Consider the following 14140-nt stretch of genomic DNA (forward strand, 5'->3'; position numbering starts at 1 on the left):
GGGGGGGGCATACAGCTGGGAGGAACCTGGGGAGCAGAGAATACAGTGAGGAAAACCTGGAGAGGTGGTAGCAGGGGACTTGTGGAATGCATTGGTGAGAGACCAGGGAATCTTAAAGGGGGAGGCGGGGGCACGTAGGGAAGGGAGACCTAGGAGAGTGTGCGGGGAGGGAGGAGAGCCCCCTCCCCAGGCAGTGGGGAAGAGGATCCCAAGGAGCAGAGAGGGGTGGCCCCCTCCTGCAGAACCCCCAGAGATTTAAGGGGGCACTCAGAGTCAGGTGAAAGGGGAGGGGGAATGCTCCTGCTAGTTCCATATGGTATCTACTGACATATATTCATGAGCTGCCCTGGCCAGGGAAGGACTTAGGGGCAAGCAGGACTTTTACCTCCTCCATACTGTATCCACAGACACCATCCATACACATTCCCAGAAGGGGCTCAGCTAGACCACAGGGTAACCAGATCTGCATACTGCTCTTCCCGTGAGCTGGTGCTCACTGCCCTTGTACCCCTCCTAGGCTGAGCCTTACCCAGGGACTTTATATTGATGTCTGATTCTCAGGGAGAGAGACAGGGGGCTAGGGACCAAGGGACTGATTCCCTTACCTGAAGGACCTCCCGCCTTGGGAAGGACTTGGAAACTCTCGGGGTAGGAGAGATTTGGAACGATCTGAAGACAGCCCTTGGCTCTCTTCTCCCCCCACCCCAAACAGGGAAGCTGGGCTTCTAGCACAAAGATGAAGGAGGATAAGGAAGGTTCACCGTTTTATGGTGCTGAGCAGTTTACAAAGCAGGACCGTGGAGGGGGTCACAAATTGTTCTACAGATGAGAAAACCGGGGGTCCTAGCGGCCCACCATGAATGTATGTCTAGCGTGGGGAACCTAGTCTGGAACCCCCAAGGATGAAAGAGGGAGGAATCCCATCAGGAGCTAGCAGCCGAGCTTTCAGGGCCCCAGGAGGAACAAGGCCCAGTGGCTTTTACCAGCTTCCAAAAAGAAGCTTTGTAAAATAAATGTCAGTTGTTGCCTTTCTTTCTATTATGCACGTGTCCGGCTGTATCTGTCCCTTGTCAGAGCCATCCCTTATGTAATAAAAAGTTCAGCAACACCAGCTCGTGTATGGAAAAAGTCTGCTGTTGTATTCAGTGTTCCTCCCCATGGTGGCAGGAGAAGGAGGGGTGTCCTCTGTCTCTAACTCAGGGCCAGGCTTGGTTATCATCATTTCAAAACTCTTTCCATTTTTATTGTTGAGGTCATTGGGTATGTTTTTATAAATGTATTCATGCTTCTCTATTCATCAGCATGGGGAAACTTTTCCAGGAATGGGGAACCTGCGGCCTGAGGCCTGTAAGGTGAAGGAAAACAAAGTCTCTGCTGCAGGAGAAATGGTTATAATTCTAAATTCATGCAGAAATTGTTTGTTCCCATTGGTAAGGGGGTTCTGAGGCCCAGCTACCAGAGCCCTCTGTTAAAGGCTCATTGCTGACTCCCTCAGTCCTTCTGCTGGACAGTTGGGAAATGTGCTGGGGCCAGGGCTCGGGGCTGGTTGGCCCGTAGTACCCACAGAGAGCTGTTAGACCAGAAGCAGGTGACCGCAGGCCCCTGCCCCAGCTCTCATGGGTCCTGCTGGCTCCTGTGTTGTCCTTCACAGCATCTGGTGGGTTTGTTTTGGTCTGTTTTGGTCTGGACCTGTGATGATGGATCATGGAGAGGTGGAGAGGAGGTGAACAGCCCCCTCCTTTTGTGGATGAGGAGACTGAGTCCCAGCACCGTGCAGTGCTGAGCAGGGCCAAGTGGCTTGTAAGTCAGGTGCGAGGCTGGGATTTGCACTGGAATCCAGGAATGCCCAGGTCCACAATCTTTTCACGTGACTGGGGAGATCCTTGGGGTGGGAGCTCCCTCTGGCTCTTTGGCTGACCACCTGACTCACTTTGGCTGCCATCTTGGGCAGAGGCCAGGCATGAACTCAGGAATGACTTCCTGGATCCAAGGCCATCTCCGCCCACTGCACCACCTGGACTATTGGGGTTGTTCCTGGCATTCGAGGATAAGGAAGGAGGCTCGACAAGCCTGCGCCTCTGGGCTCTGCTTTTGTCTAAAAGATCACGGAAGAAGAGCAGGGGAGGATGGGTTCCCCCTTCCCCCCACTGCCCCGAGGTGGCTGGCCGTCTGGCCTGGAAGGCACGTTGGAACACAGTTCGGTCCAGACTTCCCTGCTTGCTCACTCAGGAGTTGGTTTGCAGAGTTTCGGGAGAGGTGGTTTGTGGACACACAATGGAGAGGGGGCGTCCCAGATGCTTCTGAACAAGCAGCTGCTTTGTTCTGGCCTCCATCTCCCCATAGGAAGCTAGCATCCAGCTTGGGGCCTTTTCAGGGGGCTGGAAGCCTTAGTGAAAGCTGAGGAGAGGACACTGGCATTCACAGGCCACTCACCAACTAAGGCTTTGTCTTCTTCACTCCCCAGGCCCTGCTGCCCTTGGCCAACGTGGCCTTGATTGACTACACCCTGGAGTTTCTGACTGCCACGGGGGTGCAGGAAACGTTTGTCTTCTGCTGCTGGAAGGCCCCTGAAATCAAAGAGCACATACAGTAAGGCCCTGGCCCTTCTCTGTCCCGGTCACTGCAGCCTTCCCTTTCCCTTGCAGCTCCTGAGTGGGACAGCTACAGGGTGTGAGGGGAAGGGCCGTCCATTCTTGTCCCCTTAGGATGCCTGAGGATACCCGGTGGCCCCTTCTCCCCAGGGCAGCTGAGCCCCAGAGGCTCAGGAGGGAGCTCTGGTCTGCCAACCTCCTTGCCTCTCTTGTCCCTTGGGAAAGGGCAGGTCCCTGGATGCTTAGAGAGGAGAAAGCTATATATGTGTGTACATACACATAGCACCCTGTGACACTGAGTCCTCAAGGGTTGTTATCCTCATTTAACAGATGAAGAGACTGAGATTCAGAGAAGTCACACAACTAATATTAGAGATGGGATCTCTGAACTCCAGCCCCATGCTTTCCGCACGGTGTCACGTGCTGCCTGTAGCGTGGGCCCCTGCGTTTGGCTGAGAGATTGCTTAGCCTCCTCTCCGTGCCCTGTGGCCTCAGGGGCCATGGTACGCAGGGCAGCCCGTAAAAGAAGGTTGGTGGCACCCAGGAAGCTGGAAGTCATAATTAGAGTCTGCAGAATTCTTTGAAGTTGAGGAGGTCTACCAAGTGGGTGGGAGCTGGGAACACCACCGAGAAGGGCTTTGGCTCCTCTCAGTCACCGGGCTGGCTGAAAGCTTGCCAGGTCGCCTGTGATTTCGAGTGTAAGAGCCCCCACATTGGAGAAGAGGAAATGAGGCCCAGAGGAGCTCAGTGACGTGCCCGAGGTGACAGGTAGCCAGGCCGGGATTCAGACACAGACGTCTCCCTCCTTCACGTGATCCCCCACCTTGGGCTGCTCTTAGTGAACCGTCCCTGGTGCCTTCAGCTGCTTCTCACCCCCTCTCCAGCTTCTCGGTGTTCTTCCTAGGCATGGGCCCCCAACTGACCCCCCACAGCCAGCGGTGGTCTGCTGTGAGCCGAGGCTGTGCTCGAAGCAGAGCTTTGGGTGGCTCGTCCCCCTGGGTCACCGTATCACACTTCTTACAGCCTGAGTAACCCACAAGTATTGTCACCTACGCTTCTTCTTCTTGGATGGGACTATCTCTGTTCAGTTTGAATCATTCGATGTGACCCAACACTCTTGCCAGCCAGCCTCTTTGGGGATTCAGCCTCTGGCCTCCACCACGAGAGCTTTCCCCTCTCCTGGCTTTGTGACTTCTACACGTTTGATGACTCAGCCACCTGTGACTTTAAGTCGTTGATAAAGGTGTCCTAGTAGGGAAGAAAACACTCACTTTCTTGCCACATCTACCATTCTGGGGCCCATATTTGGCCAATGCCAGCTTCAGGTCGTCCTCTCCTGCCCCCTCCTTGATTGGGCAGCCTTCACCTCTTACCTGCTACTGTCCCAGCCTCCTCACTGCTCTTCCTCCAGTCCAGGTGTCATGGGTCTGGCCATGGCATCTCCCTGCTCCAGGGCCTTAAGTGATTCTCTGTTTAAAGGGTAACATTTATCCTTTCCCACCCCTCCTATTCCCTTCCTTCAGTCTGTTTTCCAGCCAGAGTCTACTACTTAGTGTTTCTCTGTCCTCTCCCACCTCCACACGTTTGCCCAGGCCTCCACTCCTGCCTGAAACGTTCTCCTTTGACATAGGCTCTGGAATCCTTCCTTTCTTCGTGGCCGGACTTAGGCGCCTCATCTTCCACGAGCTTTCTCTGTGCTCAGCCCTGATCGTTCTCTCCCTCCTCAGATTTTCTTAGGGTATTTTGGATCTCCTTTTTTGTCTTCAGCCCATCCTCCATGATGGCTTCTTTGTTATTCCCCATCCCCACTGCCCTCACTGGACTCTTGAGTTCCCTTGGGCAGGGACTAGATTGTGTTTCATGTCATGCAGACAGTAATCAGTTAATAAATGTCCATGGGATTGGATCGTCATTGCATGGGATGAGAAGGAGCACAAAGATGCAGGTCATCTTTGCCACTGATCTCATTCTCTTCCCTTCTTCGTAGGAAATCTAAGTGGTGCCTGCCAACTTCACCCAATGTGGTTCGCATCGTGACCTCAGAGACGTACCGCTCCCTGGGGGACGTGCTCCGGGACGTGGACGCCAAGGCTTTGGTGCGCTCTGACTTCCTGCTCGTCTATGGGGATGTCATCTCTAACATTAACATCGCCCACGCCCTGGAGGAGCACAGGTGTGAGCAGGAGACTGGCTGAGGAGGGCATGCCCGGGGGCAGGGCTCGGGACTGCGTGTCTGCAGCCTTCTCCCCTCATTTCTGCAGATTGCGGAGGAAGCGGGAGAAAAATGTGTCAGTGATGACCATGATCTTCAAGGAGTCCTCCCCCAGCCACCCCACCCGGTGCCCTGAGGACAACATTGTGGTGGCCATGGACAGCGCCACCCACCGGCTTCTTCACTACCAGAAGACTCATGGGCTCCGGCGCTTCTCTTTTCCCCTGGTGTGTGGCCCTCTCAGTTCCCCGGAGTGGGAAGCGGGGGACGCCGGGCGGGGCAAGCGTGCCGGCCTGTCAGCCTGCCTTGGCTGGAGGGAGCAGGCACGAGACCCCTTCCTGCTGCTTGCCCCCACAGAACCTGTTCCAGGGGAGTGGGGAAGGAGTAGACATTCGGTACGACTTGTTGGACTGTCACATCAGCATCTGTTCCCCTCAGGTGAGCCCTCTCTGCTCGTCCGCTCCTCGGGCGGCCCCAGGGGCTTCCCCTGAGCCTTCTCCAGCTCTTGTGGTGTCTGAGGGCAGCTGCGGGCCGCTCCCGTAGCACCAGCTTAGGTAAGTGAGCAGTGCCTCTCCCGACCCTCCTCCCTGACAGGTGGCCGAACTCTTCACCGACAACTTTGACTACCAGACCCGGGATGACTTTGTGCGAGGCCTGCTGGTGAATGAGGAGGTAAAGGGGGGAAAGGGCGACTGTTCGTGGCCACTCTTGGGGAGAGAGGGAACAGCGAAGAGGGGTGGAGGCGACAGGACGGATCGTGGGCCTTTGGGGGGCACCTGGGCTGCTCTCTGACTGATGCTGGTCGCCCGACTGGTCACCTAGGTCCTGGGAAACCACATTCACATGCATGTCACCACCCGGGAGTACGGAGCTCGTGTTTCCAACCTGCGCATGTATGAGGCAGTGTGTGCTGACGTTGTTCGCCGCTGGGTCTATCCCCTCACCCCGGAGATGAACTTCACCAACAGCCCGGCCCACAGCTGCACTCACTCCCGACACAACATCTACCGGGGGCCTGAGGTGAGCCTGGGCCACGGCAGTGTCCTGGAGGAGAACGTGCTCTTGGGCGCCGGGACAGTCATCGGCAGCAACTGCACCATCAGGAACAGCGTCCTCGGCCCCGACTGCCACATTGGTGAGCGTGGCGTGCAGCCCCGGGAGGGCGGGGCAAACCGTGGCTCCTGTGGCCCTCCAGACTCCCGGGGACCTTGCCCTCTCACCGTCATTGCCTGGCAGGTCATCAGCATGGCAGAATTAGAGGGTGTGCCCTGGTGTGAACATGTCAGAGTGCCCCTAACAAGCACAGTGACGTCATCCCTGTGGCCATTCCTTTGGCTTGTGTGAGACTTGGGCTCAGTACCCCTTAGGGGCCTAGACAGTACCATCTAGGGGAAAGAGGACCTGCCTTGAGTTACCTGCCACCTTTGGGATGGAGGTTAAGTTGCTTGTCTTTGCTGGGCCTCAGTTTCCCCATCTGTAAAACAAAGACATTATCTTAGATCATCATCTCTGAGATTCCTTCCAGCTCTAATTCATTTGCTCTTGGGGTCCTCAGGTGGCAGGGATAGAGTCTGTCAGGGGCGCTGTCCTCCTGCCAGGCCCTCCAGCTTGCTGGGCCTTACCTGTCACATAACCTTTGGGAGCTGCCATGTTTCCACCTCCAACTCAAGGGGGCATTAAGGAGGGCCTGCACGGGAAATGTAGACTTGGCTGTCCCTCGGCTCTTCTCTACTTACATTTCGTGGGCCTCTGTCCAGTGAGGATCTGGTGTTTGCACTTAGGGAGCTTTTCGTCCACAGTCTCAGATGGGGCCTATTTGTCTAAGAATTTGAATTCTTCGTATCTGACGGGACAGGGAAGTTGAGGGTGGGAGAGAAAGTTGAACTGGTACGGTCTGGTGTGAGGGAAGGAGGGTGTTTTGGCCACTTGACTACTTTTGAGTTGGAATGAGTTGGAAGGGTGGTGAGGGCCAGATAGGAGTTGGTTGGCTCCCTCCCTCACCTTGCCATTTGTGAGGAGGAATTCTGGTTTAGAATGAGACCTTCATGTGACCAGAAGTCCTTCCAATTCTGAGCCAGGTGACAACGTCTTACTGGACCAGGCCTATCTATGGCAAGGTGTTCGGGTGGCCAGTGGGGCACAGATTCGTCAGTCTCTCCTGTGCGATCATTCCGAGGTCAAGGAACGGGTCACTCTGAAGCCCCGCTGCGTCCTTACTTCCCAGGTGAGGTCCCATTCCCTGCCTCGATTGGGGAGTGGCCAAGCTATCCTGAAAGTGTTTTCCTTACCCCCAGACCCAGTCAGATGTGTGCCCAGTCTGCTCCAAATCTGTGGGGGGACATGACCTACTTCTGAGTAGCCCACACCAGGCCAGGGGTGGGGAGCTGTGGTCTCGAGGTCCTCAGGTGTGGCCCTTTGACTGAATCCACACTTCTTTGTTCTGTGAAGTCCGGATTCAAAGGCCTCACCTGAGGACCTTGTTGGCCACAGCTTTCCCGGCCCTGGCCCAGACCCTCAGCCCATGGGCTTGGGCCTGACCCAGCTCTCCTGTCTAGGTGGTGGTGGGCCCAGACCTCGAGCTGCCTGAGGGCTCTGTCATCTCACTGCATCCTCCTGATGAGGAGGAAGAGGATGATGACGGCCAGTTCAGCGACGACTCTGGAGCGGACAGAAAAGAGAGAGTGAAGTCGACAGGTGGGGGAGCTCCCAAGCAGTGACTCCTCGGCTGCAGGGTGTGGCTGCCCCACGTTCCCACTGATGAGCAGGGCCTTTTTCAGGTTACAACCCAGCTGACGTGGGTGCGGCGGGCAAGGGCTACCTCTGGAGAGCGGAGGGCGTGAGCCCCAGGGAGGAGGAGGATGAAGAGGAGCTGCGGCAGAGCCTGTGGGGTGAGGCCTGGCGTTCAGGGGACATTTGTACGTGAGCTCTGCCAGGGTCATTACTGCCTGAGTGTGAACTGAGGCTCAGTCAGAGGACTCACCTGGGTCAGAGATGGGATTGGAACCCAGCTTTTCCTGAGTCTTTCTTGTGTGCTGGGTGGCCCAGACCTCTCCCTCCCCCCACTTCAGTACTTCTTTCTCTCACACACCTCCCGCCCCCCATTTCCAGGACTCACAATCAACATGGATGAAGAGAGCGAAAGTGACAGTGAACAGAGTCTGGGCTCCCAGGAGCTGGACAGCCGGGCAGGCTCCCCTCAGCTGGATGACATTAAAGGTGAGGAGGTGGGCTGGGGCCCAGGACTAGCCTGAGCCTGGCTCCTGCTTTGCTGGGAGAGATGGCTCCATTGGCCAGTCAGTCAACAAACAGTTGCTCTGTGCCAGGCACCGGGCTACAAATACAAAGCCAAACAGACAGTCCCTGCCCTCAAGGAGCTTATAGTCAAAGGGGGGAAAGCCACACATGAGGAAGCAGAAAAGGGGAGGCGCCCTGATGGGAAGGTCTGGGAAGTCCCAAAGCCATAGAGCTGGCGGGAAGTGGGAGAAAGCTGAGCTGAGCCGTCCACGTAAGGATGGAGGTCCTGGAGCCGGGACCCTGCCCTGCCATCACAGGTACAGGACGGGGCAGAGGGGCCTGAGGAGGTGGGAGGACCAGCAGCAGAGCAAGATGGCCCAGTGGTGGTCACTGGTCCGCCTTCTGCACATTTCGCTGGCCTTGACCCGTGTACGAGCAGCTGCTGCTGCCCTCCCTGCCCTTCTCCCTGTCCTCATTAGCCCTTCTGCTGTGCAGTCTGTGCCTCCTGGCACAGTCTAGAACCCCTCGGTGGCGCCAGCCAGATCATCATCCCTGTTCTGGAACTTTGCAGCCAGTCCTGTGACCTCCTTGATTTAGGCTGAGCCCAGAAGCCTCCAAAGGCTCCTCTACAGCCTTTGGAGCCATTCCCCCGGCAAGAGGGACGTCCGTCGCCGCTCCGTCCACACTGCGTGGTCCTCCGTGCTTGTCTGCATTCTCATCTTTTGGAGGCCCAGACAGGCTGTGTAGGCCTTCTCCCCAACCTGGCCGCCGGCTGCTAGCAGCCCCCTTTCTCAAGGCACCGGTCACTTGCCCGTGGCTCCTTCTCTTTGCTGCCCTCGCCATCTCCCACAGGAGAAAAGCTCCACAGTCTCCCTCTTAAAGCCTGAGGTCCGGGCTCCAATGGCCTTTTTGTAGCCCCACGTGCAGTCACACGTTAGCATTCCAGCTACGCCTTCTCCAGCTCTGACCTCTTGTCCTCCTCTCTTGATCTTCATGAGGCCTCGCAAGTGCTTCAGGTCCAAGGCAGTCCTCGGCCTGTGAGGCCCCCTGCGCTCAGGCTCTACCATGACTGGCTGGGCAGCTGCTGGCCCGGTAGAATCCCCCACTCCCATCAGAATTCTCCATTCCCCCTGCAGGGCTTGAGAGTCAGCAGAGAAAACCGCCAGTGAGCCCCTTCGCCTTCTGCTGAGGTTCCCAGCCTCGACTGGGCCTCTGGCTGCCTCGTGCTCCAGTTGCCATGCATCTGGCCCTGGCCGCTCCCCACCCTCCATTTAGAGCAGATGACTGGAACTCCTCAGCCCCTTCCATTTCTTTGGCTCCTGGGCAGAGGGGTCTGGCACTCCTTTCTCCATCCTTCCAGTTCCAGAAGCGGCCTCCCTGTCCACTCTGTTCTCCATCTGGCCTCCTCTAGAACCTTGTTGCAGCAGCCGCCCCTCCCCTGTGTCTTCATACCCTGCCTTTGTTGAGGAAATACTTGGTCTCCCTCCTTCCAGGACCCTTCCTGTCACCGTCTCCTTCCTTTACCTATTCTGCTTCTTGAAAATCTGGCCACCGTGTCAGCCCTCTCTGTCTTCTGGGCCTCCTAGACACTTCCTTGTGTCCTTCCCAGAACCCTCAGCATCCTCCCATACGGTTCCCTGAGGGGTCTCCTGGCTCCCTTTCTCTGTGCTCTCCCTTGGCAATCTCATTCACTTCAGTGACAACCTCCCTGAAAATGGTGGGCCAGACCCAGCTGCCCCCAGGAGAGCCTTGTTACCCTCCTTCCTTCTCTAGGCAGATTTTGGGGTCAGGTTCCCCTCTGGGACATCTCATGATTCTGTCCCTCCCCTGTCTTCCCTGCCCTTTTGGACTGTCACAGGGGCTGAGGGACAGACTTTGTGCGTGGCGTATGGAAAGCCTGGGGCCATGGCTTAGTCCTTGTCTTCGGTTTCAGTGTTTCAGAATGAAGTGGCGGGAACGCTGCAGCGGGGCCAAGAGGAGAATATCTCCTGTGACAACCTGGTCCTGGAAATCAATTCCCTGAAGTAAGAAGAGGGCAGGGACCACACAAGGACTCGGGGCTCTGGGGGAGGTAGCTTGAGCAAACTGAGTCACTGATGGAACATGTGACGTGGAGGCAGGGAGGCCCAGCGGCGAGAGCCAGCCTGGCACTCAACACCCCTGGCCGTGGGACATTGGGCAGTAAGGGAGGAAAGCCCTAGGCCTCATTCGTGCCCAGAATGTACCAGGCACTGCCTCAGGAGCCGGGGACATGAAGAGGTTCTAGGTTAGGGTGGAATCGGTGCGGTATCTAGAAGCCATGCTGGCATCGTCGGTCCCAGGCAGCCTGAGGATGTGCTGCTTCCGGCACGGCATTGCAATGGTTGAGTTCGACAAGTCTTTATTTTTATTTATTTTTTTTTTGTGAGGCAATTGGGGTTAAGTGACTCGCCCAGGGTCACACAGCTAGTAAGTATTGTGTCTGAGGCCTGATTTGAACTCGGATCCTCCTGACTCAAGGGCCGGTGCTCTATCCACTGTGCCACCTGGCTGCCCCCTCAACAAGCCTTTATTAAGCCTCTGCTGGGATACAAAACCAAACCTGAAAAGCGCCCCTTGAGGGCTCTGGGAGAGTCCTGGGCCTGGGGCTGGAAGGGCCTCGGAGGCCATAGAGGCTTCTAGGGGGAGAACATGGAAGCAGAGGGGTCGTGAGGTTGTTTGAGGAGGGTTAGGGTTGGCCAAGCTCTAGCTGTGAGGGGGCCAGGAGGCAGAGGGCAGGCCCGAGGGACGACAGCCTGGGCAGCCAAGCGGTGCTCCCCCCAGAACACACACAGGGAGGTCACGTGGGAGGCGTGGGAAGGCAGCCGGGAGCGGCCCCGCCCCAGGGAGCAGAGTCCTCAGAAGGTCCCCTCTCCTCTCAGCATCCTGGGTCAGAGGGCCAGAGAACCACTGGACCCAGGCGGGAAAAGGCGGCGCTTGGTGGGCAGAGGAGGTAGCTCTGCTCAACTTCCTAGGCCTCACCCGCCTGAGGCCCTGTCATTTCTGGGGGGTCTGACAGAGCCCTGCTTGCTGTCCCCTGGCAGGTACGCTTACAACATCAGCCTCAAGGAGGTGATGCAGGTGCTCAGTCAAGTTGTCCTGGAGTTCCCCCTGGAGCAGCTCAACTCCCAGCTGGACCCCAGCTGCTACTGTGGCCTCCTCCTACCTGTGAGCAGAGCCCCTTCTCCTGGCCTGCCCTCACCTCCTGAGGCTTATTTGGGTGGCCTCAGAGGTGACGGGTCCTCTCGGCTAAGCCAGAGCGGCACAGAGGAGGAGTGTTGGGTTGGGAAGAGGCTGGAAGTCCTTACCAGCCTAGGCTATGGATGGGGGGAGGGCACAAGTAGTGGAGAGTCCTCAGGGGGTGAATGGCTTCAAGGGGGCCAACAGAAGCTCCAGAATGAAGAGGAGGGAACTGGAAGGGATCCCCATTCGGTAGGATTCCCCAAGGCAAGCCAGCGTACGGGTCACGGGCAGGGGAAAGCCACTGGGCTGCCGCCCTGCGCCGCCGCGCTGGGCCGATCCTCCCTGACGTGACGCGCCTTCCTCCCCAGCTGCTACGGGCCTGGAGCCCTGTGTTCAAGAACTACATCAAGCGCACAGGAGACCACCTGCAGGCCCTGACAGCTATTGAGGACTTCTTCCTGGAACACGAAAGCCTGGTCACCTCCCTAGCCAAGGTGGTTTGGAGCCCTGGGCGGGGCAGGGCCCACCTTGAGGGAAGGAGGCCTTGGGAGGCCCCCTTGTCTGTGTCACACACACACATCTCGAGAATACACATGGACTTTGCAGCAGGGAATATTGTTAGGTCAGCGGGGTGAGCCTGGAGAGGGGACCCCTGCTTCCTTCCCTCAGCTGGAGAGCTGTCCCGAGCCAGCTGGAGGTCTGCCTGCCACTGTTTGCTTAGACCACAGTTGGGACAGTGGGAAGGGCCGAGCAGAGTGCCAGGCGCTGCTCTAGCTGGAACATAAGGACAGGTGAAAATGGCCTCTGCCCCAAAGCTTCTGCTAGAGCGGGGAAGACAACATGCACACATAGAGATACGATACCCAGGATGCACAGAGAGTACATGGAAGGTCCTTTTGAAGGGACAGGCACTAGCAGCTTCAGGGGCCAGGGGGGCCTCCCACCTTGGGAGGATCTCGGAAGTGGGTCTTGAGGGGAGCTGCGTTTGGAAGAGGTGGAGGTGGGTGGAAGCGGCCTGCGGATGGGGGACTGTGGAGGAAGGCTGGAAAGGTGGCCAGGGACCAAACAAGCCTCCACGTGAGCCAGGGTGAGGCTGGGGCCACTGAGCTCGCCACCATCCTGTGGCCCTCCACAGGTGCTGATGACGTTCTATGAGCTGGACATCCTGGCCGAGGAGACCATTCTGCAGTGGTTCCATCAGAGGGACCTGTCTGACAGGGGCAAACGACTCCGAAAGAATCAGCGGGTGAGTTGGGCTCCAGTGGGGAGCTGGGCCACGGCTCGGGGCAATCCTCGGGACTGGGGCCAACGAGAATGTTGCACCCCGTCCTCCAGAAGCCCTTTGCTTTCCACAGTTACAGAATTTCATCCAGTGGCTCAAGGAGGCGGAAGAGGAATCGTCAGATGAACAAGACTGAGGCTCGGCGGGGGCTGCCCCGTGCATGTGGCCTCCCCTGTTGATCCCTGGGAAAGGGCATGTGTGGATGAGGAAGCCCAGACGTGAGCTGCTGCCCTGTGGCCTGGGACTCTGGGCACGTCCCCCCAGTCAGAAGCCCCAGGGCCCCCGGCAGCAGGTTTAGGGCGTGGGCCTGCCAGGAAGAAACATCTGGCTCGGGGCAGTCCCCATGTCCAGGGGTGGTTCTGTGTCAGAGAATCTCATCCTCAGGAGGACGTTTTTCTAAAGACCACAGGCTCACCTTTGCTCGCTCACCTGACCTCTCTTGGGGGATGGCAGTGAGTGACTGGGGGCCCTCTGCTGCTTGTATTGACAATTTGAAAAAAAGTGTGTTTTGTTTCTGCCCTGCTCTGCCTTAACTGGCTCTTGAGGTGTGGGGTGTGGAGGCAGCCCCCTTGGGTCCAGAACCACCAGGTGGAGCTAGGGGGTGTGATGGGGCTGGCTGTGGGCCTGGGGAGAAGCCTCCAACCCCAGAGCTGTGGGGCCTGAAGCTTGGGCAGAGCCAGACAGAGGACGTGAAACTTGGCTTTCTTGCCAGGCAGTCCTGTGTGAGACACCTCGTGCTGCCTCCTACTGGGCCACCTGGAGCGGAGCCTCCAGCCAAGAGGGTGGTGGGTTAGCTCACCTCCTGCAGCAGCCAGCTGTGGGGTTCTGAGGAGGGGCCTCTCCTGCCTCACCACCAGGAAACAAATAAATTGGCTGTTCCATCCTTTCTAAGCCCCTGTGCTTCCGGCAGCCCCCGGGAGGAGCACAAAGGAAAAATAAGCCTCCTGAAGGCTGGAGAAAGAGGGCGGGAGAAGAGGGGAACACAAATGATGGGCTATACAGCAGCAAATAAATGGCAGAGGAAGGGGATTGAGTGTTAAAGGCATTCAGAAAGGGAGGGCTTCCAGCTGAGGAAGCCTCCAAGTGCGGGGGAGGGGACAGCAGGAACAGAAGGACTGAGCCAGGAAAGGGCAAGATGCGTTTGGACAAGTGAGTGGTCCACTCCAAGGAGTGGAGGAAAATTTGCAAAAAGGCCAAGAAAAGGCCTGGAATCATGTTTACCTTCATAGGGTCTTTAGGGCAATTCCCTGAGACAAAAAGATGGCACCATATACCTAAGGCAAGCGGCTGGGACAAGTGGTTTGTCCAACTGTTAAGCAAATTCTAACATTGGTGCAGGGTGCTGGAGATGGACGAGTTAGCTATGGCCTGGTTCCTGCCAGGGTGATCCTGGTGGCCTGATTCGTGCCAAATAACTGCATTGGAGACCTGACTGCCTGCCGTTCATCAGATGGCCGTTGGTACTTTTTCTGAGCATCAGTTTTCTCATCTGTAAGATGGGGATTTGTATCTTAAGAGTGGAGGACCAGGCTTAGGTATACTGACTCTAGAAAACCAATAGGCCAAGTGTTCACCTGCAGATGGATCTCCCTTAGCCAGTTACCCCTCCGTAAAGGGCTA

The 14140-nt window shown here is 57.1% G+C and overlaps 1 protein-coding gene across 1 annotated transcript in view; it reads left to right on the forward strand.

Annotated features, from left to right (window-relative positions):
- Nucleotides 1-13406, forward strand: part of EIF2B5 (eukaryotic translation initiation factor 2B subunit epsilon) — a 14065-nt gene extending 659 nt beyond the window's left edge. The window contains exons 2-16 of the mRNA XM_027875370.1: nucleotides 2465-2589; nucleotides 4579-4764; nucleotides 4853-5030; nucleotides 5161-5241; nucleotides 5398-5475; nucleotides 5626-5938; nucleotides 6882-7027; nucleotides 7359-7497; nucleotides 7581-7691; nucleotides 7912-8019; nucleotides 9971-10061; nucleotides 11100-11223; nucleotides 11607-11732; nucleotides 12374-12484; nucleotides 12594-13406. Of these exons, the coding sequence (XP_027731171.1) occupies nucleotides 2465-2589; nucleotides 4579-4764; nucleotides 4853-5030; nucleotides 5161-5241; nucleotides 5398-5475; nucleotides 5626-5938; nucleotides 6882-7027; nucleotides 7359-7497; nucleotides 7581-7691; nucleotides 7912-8019; nucleotides 9971-10061; nucleotides 11100-11223; nucleotides 11607-11732; nucleotides 12374-12484; nucleotides 12594-12656 (1980 nt within the window). The 3' untranslated portion in view covers nucleotides 12657-13406. The remainder of the gene's footprint in view (nucleotides 1-2464; nucleotides 2590-4578; nucleotides 4765-4852; nucleotides 5031-5160; nucleotides 5242-5397; nucleotides 5476-5625; nucleotides 5939-6881; nucleotides 7028-7358; nucleotides 7498-7580; nucleotides 7692-7911; nucleotides 8020-9970; nucleotides 10062-11099; nucleotides 11224-11606; nucleotides 11733-12373; nucleotides 12485-12593) is intronic.
- The last annotated feature ends 734 nt before the right edge of the window (nucleotides 13407-14140 follow it).

Source organism: Vombatus ursinus, unplaced genomic scaffold (assembly GCF_900497805.2).
Source record: "Vombatus ursinus unplaced genomic scaffold, bare-nosed wombat genome assembly UNPS02014808.1, whole genome shotgun sequence".
Lineage (NCBI taxonomy): Eukaryota > Metazoa > Chordata > Mammalia > Diprotodontia > Vombatidae > Vombatus > Vombatus ursinus.